The sequence below is a fragment of the Malaclemys terrapin genome, chromosome 1 (genome assembly GCF_027887155.1).
Source record: "Malaclemys terrapin pileata isolate rMalTer1 chromosome 1, rMalTer1.hap1, whole genome shotgun sequence".
In the NCBI taxonomy this organism is placed as follows: domain Eukaryota; kingdom Metazoa; phylum Chordata; order Testudines; family Emydidae; genus Malaclemys; species Malaclemys terrapin.
In genome coordinates this window covers 355,498,629-355,509,533 of record NC_071505.1, presented here as the reverse complement: position 1 = coordinate 355,509,533, position 10,905 = coordinate 355,498,629, and the positions used below count along the sequence as shown (strand labels likewise).

Below are 10,905 nucleotides of genomic sequence, written 5' to 3'. Positions count from 1 at the left end.
CAGCGGGAAGGAGTGCCACCCAGTCCCTCCTCACCCCCAGCTCTGATCTGGCCCGGCCCGCAGCTGCATCCCCACCCAGCTCCCAGCCCTGCACCTGGCCCTGACCCCGGCCCCAGTCTCCAGCCCGGCTGCTGCTCCACTCCCAAACCCACCCCTGCCTTCAGCCTTGGCTGCTGCTCTGTTCCTGGCCTGGGGGCAGGGGCAGGGGCAGGGCCGGGAGCGTAGCTGCACCAGGCTGTGGGCCCAGCTGCCAGTCCCCACCGCAGCCTGGCCCTGGCCCCAGACCCACCCCCGGCTGTGGCCCCAGCCTCGGCTCTCTTACCCTGTCTGCATCCCTCACGGCCACGGCTCAGAGGGGCATGGACATGGGTAAGGGGGGGCATGGCCCTCCAAAGTTTGGAGACCGCTGCCTTAGCTAAACACAAGTGACTGGGTTCAGTACAGGGGGAACTGGGCAGGAATCTCTGGCCTGAGCTATCAGTAGGTCAGACTAGATGACCTAATGGTCCTGTCTGGCCTTCAACTCTTTGAATCTATGCCAATGTCAGACTGAGAAAGAGACAGGCCCAGGGCGCGGAACACTCAGAGCCTCCAGCCTCCTCTTTCCTGCCTCACCTTCATGACGTTGCTGACGAACGCTGTGACCTCCTCCTGCACGATGGAGACCAGGTTCTGGCAGGTCAGGAGGTTCACCAGCTGGGCCAGGCTGCCCAGCCTCTGCATCCAGAACTCGGCTTCCTTCAGCCTCCTCTCCAGGTCCCTGTAGTGGACTCTCTGCTTATACAGGGACTCCTTGGTGATGTAGAGCTTGTAGCTCTGCACTTGGGTCTGCAGCCCGTGCACTGTCTTGTATGTGTCATCCCGCACCTGCAAGGACATGGACACAGCAGGGCTGAGAAGACAGGTTCCCTGCACAGACCCATCTCCCTGTCGGTGCTCAGGGTGGGATGGGGAAGGAGTGAAGGGAGCTGCCCAAATCTCTCCCAGCTATGGAGCCCCACATTATTCCAGGAGACTCTTGCTGCTCTGGGATGGAGAGAGAGGGTCCTAAAAGGTCTCTGATAAAAACATCAAGCATGGCAGAAGCACTGTTTCCTGGCTTGACTGGGGGACACACCCTGAGAGCTCCCAGAGCTATTGTAGGGTCCATAGGGCAGGTGTGGAGCTTCCATGGGAGAGGAGGACCTGTGGAGGGGAACTCCCAGCTACTCCTCTCCCAGTACTGGAGGAGCACTACAGGGAGCAGGGCAGGAGCACTGGCTGTGGGGTTGTGGAGCTTCTGGCCATTCCCTGCAGGAGGAGCTGTAGGGGCTGCAGGGGGAGCTCCCATCAGAGGGCACTGTAGGGAGCAGGGAAGGCGCACTGGCTGTAGAGCTCCTGGCACTGCAGTTCTGACCCCTCCCAGCAGGGGGCACTCAGGGAGAGAAGCCAAGGGGCACTGGGAGTACAGGGAGAGAACAAAGGTGGAGAGTCTCCCCGAGGCTCCAACCCTGCCTTACCAGCTCGAGAATGGCTGAGGAGAGGGTGAGGAACCTCCTGAGCAGGCCTCGGGCACGGCCGTTCTCTTGGGCCAGGGCCCGCTGTAGCTCCGGGAAGGGGTAGCATTTGGAGTCATCCTGGGGCAGCCAGTGTACAGATCTTAGCTCCTGCAGGAGTCTAGAAGGAAGCAGGATCCATCAGGCAGGGCCATGGGGACAGCCAGTCTCACCTGGGCACTCAGACCCAGGCAATCGAGGGTAGGCGCAGGAGTGTAGAAGCCAGCGAGGGACCCCTCCTGGGGTTCAGCTCACTGGCTGGGGCCTCAGCCCTTCCTCCCCAAGGCTCTGCTCACAGCACCCCTGGAGAGCTGACCCTGAGCTCAAATGTCCTCTGTGAGCCCGAAGGGAGCCAGGAGTGTGAAGAGAACTGGCCCCTGAAGGGAAGAGCCCCACAGGGAGGGTGCAAGGATGTTTCGCGCCCTAGGAAAAACTTCCACCTTGCACCCCCCAAGCCCTGGAGCAGCTCTCCGCCCTAAGGAGCCCCCCGCCCACGGCAGCTCCCCACCCCCCCACACACACTGAGGCGCCCCCCCCCCACGGCAGCTCCCCCCTCCGTCCTGAGGCGCCCCCCCCATTGGCAGCTCCCCCCAGCCCGGGGAGCTGTGCGGCAGCTCCCCGCCCCAGCTCACCTCTGCTATGCCTCCTCCCCAAGCACGCCATCGCTGCTCCACTTCTCCCGCCTCCCAGGCTTGCGGCGGCACAATCCTGGGAGGGAGAGAAACAGAGCTGGGCACTGTGCTCAGGGGAGGAGGTGGAGCAGAGGTGAGCTGGGGCAGGGAGCAGTTCCCCTGCGTGCCGCCCCCCCCCCCTTACTTGCTGCAGGCGGCCCTCCCCACGCCCTCCTGCCCCAGCTCCCACTGCCTAAATGACGACGACGACTGGGGCGGCCGAAGATCCGGCCACCGCCGAAGGACCCAAAATGCTGTTCCCCAAATGCTAGCAACCGCCTAGGTCGCCTAATGGGTTGCACCGGCCCTGCCTACAGAGGCTCCTCTGGCCCCTGCTTGGGGAGAAAGGACTCGGTGAGGACCACTGGAGAACCTAAAGAGGCGGGGGACAGGGGTATTCTGTCTTCTGCATAACCCAGGATAAAAGGTATCAGGCATATTTAGGACAAAGAGGTGAAAGGTAAGTATTACTGAATGTTGTAGCATTTGCATGTTAACAAACCGGCTGAGCCTGTGTGTATGGTGCTGATGCTGATGTTTTGAATATAACTGCAGAGTTTCCACACTAATGTCTATGAAAGATAGTAGATGCCACAAGACAAACACTGCTTGTCAGGATGAAATGTTCGAGACTTCCTTAAGGTAACCACCTGTGACTACCACGCTAAGGTGACGTAAATATTAATGAGTTAGCCTATGAAAGATGGGGCACCCCAAAAGTAGTGAGGTGTGGAAGCACTGCTTTACCAGACTGCAGCGTGTGCATTGTTTGGTCAATTAATAAAGGGAATTATTACGGAAAGAGCACTACAGAGTCTCTGTTGTGCACGGTGGGGCCCCTTGTGTTGGTAACCTCTCTCCTGTAAGCTGTCTCAGAGGCTGGCCCTTGGGGTGGGAATTGGTTAAAGTAAACACAAACTATAGATCAGGGATTCTCAAACTGGGGGTTGCGAGGTCACTACATGGGGGGGTCGCGAGCTGTCACCCTCCACCCTAAACCCTGCTTTGCCTCCAGCATTTATAATGGTGTTAAATATATAAAAAAGTGTTTTTAATGCATAAGGGGGAGGGTCGCAATCAGAGGCTTGCTGTGTGAAAGGGGTCACCAGTACAAAAGTCTGAGAACCCCTGCTATAGATAAGGCTACATTCCGGGCCTTGGGCCTCCAGTGCAGGGTGTTCTCAGCTGGGATTCCAAGGGGAACGGCACCAGCCTGAACAGGGGCTGCTCTCAGGCAAGGTCCTGGCTGGGGCAAGGACACCCTTCCCCCACCCACAGACATCCTCTCACCTGGAGACGTGGAGCAGTGCTGCTCCAAAGTGGGGCACAGCCAGGAGCAGGTGCCTGCCCAGAGCTTCCTGGCGTCTCAGCAGCTGCAGGTGCTTCACATTCTGCCACCAGCTACGGGGGAAGGAGGATGAGACTAGGAGCTGTGCCGTGCTGGAGGCAAGAGACACTGCACATCCACAAGGGGCTCCATCCCGACCTGCTGCTATTGGTCCCACCCTGCCCACATCCCTGGGCTCCAGCCCATGTGCCTGCAGCCAGAACCGCTGCTAATGGGGGCCAGCCAACCTAATACCTCAGGTCCTGCCCCAACACATGCAATATAGGCCCCCTGCATCCAGGGCTCAGGTCTCCAGGCCCTCAAGCCTCATCCTCCCAGCACAGTGTGGAGGTTGGGATCCCTCGCAGGTTCCTCTACAGTGCCCATCAGCAAGGGGCACCCACCACTCACCGGGCAAAGGCTTTGCGGACGAGGCAGTGCTTGAAGAAGGGGATGCACTGGAGTAGCTGCCACAGCATGGCCTCTCGGTGCCACTCTCCAAGTGTCAGGGCCTCAGCACCTTCTTCAGGGTGCACGTGGAGTACCCCAAAAGGGGAGAAGACATAGTGCTGGGGGTTGGCCTGGCGCTTAGGAACCACAACCAGGTCGTAGGGCCTGTACGGAGAAAGGAAGATACCAAGGCCTGCATGGAAAGAGGAAGCAGGGCCTGGCTGCTCCACCCATCCACACATCCCCCTGCCCCTACCCACTGAGCCCTGCAGCACCAGTGGGGGCACCAGGCCTGACATCCCAGAGGCTAACACAGCACTAGGGAAGTGCCTGGCAGTGTGGGTGCAGGGGGGTGAGTTTGGGGTGCAGTTACCTGAAGTGCCTGTTGGGGGCAATGTTGAGGTAGACAAAGTTGATTTTCCTCAGGTGCCTGTTCCTCACAAAAATCTCAGCAGCCCGGAGCCCTGTCAGGGACTGCCAGGAGAAGCCCTGCTCTCCTTCCACCACCTGTGGGGCGGGTGCAGCAGCCTCTCGGCCTGGGTCTGGAAGGAGCCTGCAGTGAAGACAGGATGACTGTGAGAGCTCCAGGGCAGAGGTCACCCCATGTCCAAAGCCAGCTCCCTCTCCACGGTGCAGACGGGGCGGGAGGGCAGCTGGGATGCCACACTCCGCTCACACTCACTCCCCATCAGGATCTGGACCATTAGACCACCATACAGTGAGCACTGGAAAAAACAACTAGGACTCCTGGCTGCCCAGTTCCCCTGAGCAAACTCCCCTCCCAGAGCTGAAAACAGAACCCAGGAGTCCTGGCTCACAGTCCCCACCACCAGTTGGCAGGCTCTCTGGGGAGTACAGTCCAGCGTCCCTGTGGCCCTGGGGAAGTGGGAGTGTGCATGATCCCTGGACTCTGCGGGGCCCACGAGAGCAGCCCATGCGCTGGGGGAGGACATTGGAGCCTGGGGCCAGGATTTGGCGGAGGAAGCCCTTACCTCAGCTCGGCACAGCAATACTTCACAGGCACCTCTGTACCAAGGGCGAGGGACATGAGGCCCAGGCCGCTTTTCCACTGGGTCTCGTCCTGAGCCAGCTCCATGCCCACCAGACCCACACATCTCTGCAGCTCCTGCAAAGACACTGGGCCTGGCTGGCACACGGCTGCTGGTTCTTCGACCTCCTGCTCTAGGACAAAGGGGCAGGGCTGCCCTGCAAAGGCTGGCTCGGAGCCAACAGGGAGCAGATTGGCTGGGGGCACTGGATCCCTGCCGTGTGCAGCAAGTGGATGGGCACACAGCTCTGAGTGGTCCCTGGGGAAGGCCTGGCCCACGGCTCCCAGGACATCTAGGTCAGACACGAGGGCCTGACTGCGGCGGTACTGGTAACAGAGGCTCTCCAGGTAAGGCAGCAGTTCCTCCCGGCAACGCAGCTGCTCCCGGAAGGGGCTGAGGAGCTGCAGGACATCCAGCAGGTGCAGCCAGGCACTTCGGCTGCTCCTCTGCAGCACCTTCGCAAACACAGCGACCAGCTCTGCCACGAGCGCGTCCAGGTGCTGGGGATCAGGCCTCCCCGTCTCTTGGAGCTGGGCAGCAAGGCGCTGGCGGACACCCCAGGCCCAGCCATGCTCTGCTGGCTGGGAGCTCCTGGGCTCTCTGCCACCTGCAAAGGGACAGAGTCATGAGCTAGGGCCAGAAGTGAGCAAGCGCTCAGCCCCAGGCTGAGGGTGCCCCCTATGCTGCCCACACCCAGCTGCACTGTACTGCGGGGCCAGATTCCCTCCCACATATGTGATCTTTGGCGGCCTATCGGTGTTTCACGGCTTCAACAGGATCCCCTGATACAGGCTGCACATGGTACTATCGGGGGACTTCCGGCTTGCGAGGAGTTGGAAAATGAAGTGAGAGCTGAGTGACAACTAGTCTATGGTCTGAGTGTGCTGGGGATTCTGCGCTGCTGAAGACCTGGTGAAAGGCTAGTGGCGTTCCTTATGTGCTGTCAGCACCAAATCCTGAGCATAAAGTGGTTTGACTTTGTGCAAAATGTCACTGTCTTACAGATCTGGCCATTTAGGGGTCTGGGGCAAAAATCTGTCTGGAGATTGGTCCTGCTTTGAGCAGGGGGTTGGACTAGATGACCTCTTGAGGTCCCTTCCAACCCTGATATTCTATGATTCCTTCAGATGCTCATTATACTCAAAAGCAGGGTTGCGTGCTCTTCAGCCATGTTACCAGGATGGACAAAAATACCCCAACATACCGTGTTCACGTGGAAAGGGGTGGATGCCCTGACCTTACCTAGGGCTGCCTCCAAGATTTGTGGATTTGCAGGATTGAGCCAGATGGGGGAACTTCAGTACATAATGCCTGGTGCGACCCTGCGGTCACTCTGGCTGGCACAATGGTCCTCAGTAAACTATGCATGTTTGAGGATGATTCCTACACACCCCCATGCTGGGGGAAGCAAAGAATGAGTGTGACACTCTGTACCTCAGGGGAGTGCCCTGTAACCCCCATATTCCTCATCTATATATCATTGTGATATTGCATATAAAGCATGCCATGTGAGATATCCGGAGAAAGGTTATGATCTGCGGAAACCCACTGTTCCATCTAAATGTGTGTATCATGAAGGCATTTGAAGTTATGAGAATTGTGTTGTATGGTTGTCACCAAAATATGCTGTGGGTTTGGGAGGCACTCAGATACTAGCTCTCCAGAGAGTGAAGCAATGATAAAGGGGGTAACCAACACCCGGGTGAGTGTTGAACAGACATCACCAGCCATTGTCCAGCAGAGGAGTTACAATTCCTGGGCTTGTGTTCTCCAAGCATGTGGACTAAGAGTATAAAACAGAATGCAGGGGCCCCATGATTGGCTTTCTCCTGCCCCCACCTACACTGCAAGCAACAAGGACACTCAGAAGACTGAAGACTCCAGCAGAGGAGACTGGCCAGGTTTCAATGGTGAAACCTGTGTACTATGAACTGCAATATCCAGTGGGGTGAGAAAAACTGCTTAGTCTAGATCAGGGGTAGGTAACCTATGGCACACGTACCAAAGGCAGCATGCGAGCTGATTTTCCTGGCCACCGGTCTGGGGGGCTTTTAAATGAAGCTTCTTAAACATTTTAAAAACCTTATTTACTTTATATACAACAATAGTTTAGTTATATATTATAGACTTATAGAAAGAGACCCTCTAAAAACATTAAAATGTATGACTGGCACGTGAAACCTTAAATTAGAGTGAATAAACGAAGACTCAGCACACCACTTCTGAAAGGTTGCCGACCCCTGGTCTAGATGTTGCCCAATCTAATAGGGTTGAGAGTTTAGACTGCGTGCTTATAAAACCCACCTACCTCCTGGGTGTGGTACTCTGTCCCCGCTAGTGCACCAAGACCACTTAGAGAGAGAGAGATTAACGAGTCTGCCCTAGAGCCTTAGCTAACAGCCATGTGGGTTTTACCTCATGCAGTAGAGGCTTGTGCATTTAGCTCCAGAGGTCCCAGGTTCAATCCCACCCACCGACAACCAGGGTCTGTCGGCGTTACACTTATTTTATTTTGGTAACTAACTCTGACTTTTTGCCTATCACTTATAATCACTTAAAATCTATCTTTTGTAGTGAATAAGTTTGTTTTACAGTTTATCTTTATGAGTAAGTTTGCCTGAAGTGTGTGGTAAATTTGCTCAGGTTTACAAAGGCAGGTGTATATCCACTTTCCATTGATGAAGTGGAAATAAAAACAACCCAGGTAACTACAGACCAGTTAGTTTAACTTCTGTGCCAGGGAAGATAATGGAGCAAGTAATTAAGGAAATCGTCTGCCAACACTTGGAAGGTGGTAAGGTGATAGGGAATAGCCAGCATGGATTTGTGAAGAACAAATCATGTCAAACCAATCTGATAGCTTTCTTTGATAGGATAACGAGCCTTGTGGATAAGGGTGAAGCGGTGGATGTGGTATACCTAGACTTTAGTAAGGCATTTGATACGGTCTCGCATGATATTCTTATCGATAAACTAGGCAAATACAAATTAGATGGGGCTACTATAAGGTGGGTGCATAACTGGCTGGATAATCGTACTCAGAGAGTTGTTATTAATGGTTCCCAATCCTGCTGGAAAGGCGTAACGAGTGGGGTACCGCAGGGGTCTGTTTTGGGACCGGCTCTGTTCAATATCTTCATCAACGACTTAGATATTGGCATAGAAAGTACGCTTATTAAGTTTGCGGATGATACCAAACTGGGAGGGATTGCAACTACTTTGGAGGACAGGGTCATAATTCAAAATGATCTGGACAAATTGGAGAAATGGTCTGAGTTAAACAGGATGAAGTTTAACAAAGACAAATGCAAAGTGCTCCACTTAGGAAGGAAAAATCAATTTCACACATACAGAATGGGAAAAGACTGTCTAGGAAGGAGTACGGCAGAAAGGGATCTAGGGGTTATAGTGGACCACAAGCTAAATATGAGTCAACAGTGTGATGCTGTTGCAAAAAAAGCAAACATGATTCTGGGATGCATTAACAGGTGTGTTGTGAGCAAGACACGAGAAGTCATTCTTCCGCTCTACTCTGCTCTGGTTAGGCCTCAGCTGGAGTATTGTGTCCAGTTCTGGGCGCCGCATTTTAAAAAAGATGTGGAGAAACTGGAAAGGGTCCAAAGAAGAGCAACAAGAATGATTAAAGGTCTTGAGAACATGACCTATGAAGGAAGGCTGAAAGAATTGGGTTTGTTTAGTTTGGAAAAGAGAAGACTGAGAGGGGACATGATAGCAGTTTTCAGGTATATAAAAGGGTGTCATAAGGAGGAGGGAGAGAACTTGTTCACCTTAGCCTCTAAGGATAGAACCAGAAACAATGGGTTTAAACTGCAGCAAGGGAGGTCTAGATTGGACATTAGGAAAAAGTTCCTAACTGTCAGGGTGGTTAAACACTGGAACAAATTGCCTAGGGAGGTTGTGGAATCTCCGTCTCTGGAGATATTTAAGAGTAGGTTAGATAAATGTCTATTAGGGATGGTCTAGGCAGTATTTGGTCCTGCCGTGCGGGCAGGGGACTGGACTCGATGACCTCTCGAGGTCCCTTCCAGTCCTAGAATCTATGAATCTATGAATCAATTAATATGTTTGCACTGCTCGTCTTGAGCAGTGCAAGGTGATATATTCCTGAGGTACAGTGCTGGGAGCTGGGGGGAGTTGGCTGGTGTCTTTCTCTGTGTGATTCATGAGTGGCTCTGGGAGCATTCATGCAATCTAGCTGGGTGTGGGGCTCCACATGCGGTTGTGCTGAATGATGACAGTGCCTGGCGGGGTTTGCTGCTTGTCACTAGCAAAGCATTGAGAGAGACAGCCCAGGCTGGAGAGTTCAGGGGGCACTGCGCTCCCACAGTCCCAGGCTGCACGCCGGAGATCCCGTCACAATGAGCTGTTGAGGTGTTGGCACTAGAACAGAGAAGATGCCCCCAAATTCACTTCTGATCTCACCTGTAGCACAACAACCTCCAGGGCAACCCTGGGGCAACGGGGCCAGCATTGACTGTGAGGAAAGAGCTCTCCCTCTGAGTCCCTGTTCTCCCCCTGGTTATGGCAGCAGAGATTAAGGCTTGTTACCTGGGTCAGCAGCAGGCAGGGAACAGACTGGGGTTAGTCGGGGAAGACTGCATGGTATCTCTGTGCACACAAAGCTGCTAAAGACAAAGGCCTGGTCAGTCTAGGTGCCATGGAAGCATGGGGAAGGGGCAACATGGGGGCAGGTTGTGCCAGGAGAGGTGGGATCACAGGCAGTCTGTTCTCGGAGCGGTGGCGGGGCAAGGTGAGATCAGAGAGGGCAAGCTGTGCCATGGTGTGCGAGGGGACAGAGTGGGGCTAGAGGATGCTAGGTTGTGCCACTTGGGTGAGGGAGGGGGGGTGGTGGTCAGGCAGTGCCACGGGGGACAATGGGACAGAGGGTACTGGGAGGAGTGATGGGGGGCCTGGTGGCACATAAGCATCCAGGGACTAGAGCCTGGATGGCCGGTCAGTTCCACTGTGCCACCCGGAGGCCCTGCAGAGCCGCAATGAAGTGCTGCCCAAGGGACGCAGCGTGACCCCGCGGGTGGCCCCTTGATTGGCCACGCGCCCAACTGAACTCGGACTGTGCCCCGACTCTGCCCCCAGACTTCAGCCTGGTACCGCCTCTGCCCTGCTCTGGGGTCCCAACCCAGCCGGACTGTGCCCCGACTTTGCCCCCAGACTTCAGCCTGGTACCCGCCTCTGCCCTGCTCTGCCCTGGGGTCCCAACCCAGCCGGACTCTGCCCCGACTCTGCCCCCGGACTTTAGCCTGGTACCGCCTCTGCCCTGCTCTGCCCTGGGGTCCCAACCCAGCCGGACTCTGCCCCGACTCTGCCCCTGGACTGTCAGCCCAGCCCAGCGGGGACTGCTCCGCCAGACCCCCCCCCCAGTCCTACCCAGACCCCCTCCAGCCCCCTGCAGCATTATGGGAGGGGCAGTGGGGATCCAGAGGGGAGGGACAGGCGGGTCCCGGGGGGGGGAGGGGAGCGGATGGCAGGCAGGGGCCGGGTGGGGGAAACCCGGGGGGGGCAGGCAGGTGCCACGGGGGGCAGGCAGGACCCAGGGTGGGGAGGGGCGGGGGGGAGCGGGGCGGATGGCGGGGGGGAGGGACAGGCGGGTCACGGGGGGGGGAGAATGGGGGCAGGGGCCGGGGGGGGCAGGCGGGAACTGGGGGAGGCGGAGGGAGGCAGGGGGGGACCCGGGCGGGCGGATGGAGGCAGGGGCCGGGCGGGGAACCCGGGGGTCCGGAGGGGGGCAGGACTTGGGGGGAGAGGGGGACCCGGACCCGGGGGTCTCGGAGAGAGGCGGGGGTGGGGAGAGGGGGACCCGTGGGGGGGGCGGAGGGAGGCAGGGGCCAGGGGGA

The 10,905-nt window shown here is 56.6% G+C and overlaps 1 protein-coding gene across 1 annotated transcript in view; it reads right to left on the bottom strand.

Moving 5' to 3' along the window:
• Positions 1-217: 217 nt before the first annotated feature.
• The window catches only part of LOC128823021 (dynein heavy chain domain-containing protein 1-like), an 11,771-nt gene continuing 1,083 nt past the window's right edge, over positions 218-10,905 (bottom strand). The window contains exons 2-7 of the mRNA XM_054005072.1: positions 4,976-5,639; positions 4,357-4,536; positions 3,945-4,148; positions 3,497-3,607; positions 1,500-1,656; positions 218-867 (exon numbers count right to left, since the gene is read on the bottom strand). Coding sequence (XP_053861047.1) covers positions 583-867; positions 1,500-1,656; positions 3,497-3,607; positions 3,945-4,148; positions 4,357-4,536; positions 4,976-5,639 — 1,601 coding nt within the window. The 3' untranslated portion in view covers positions 218-582. The remainder of the gene's footprint in view (positions 868-1,499; positions 1,657-3,496; positions 3,608-3,944; positions 4,149-4,356; positions 4,537-4,975; positions 5,640-10,905) is intronic.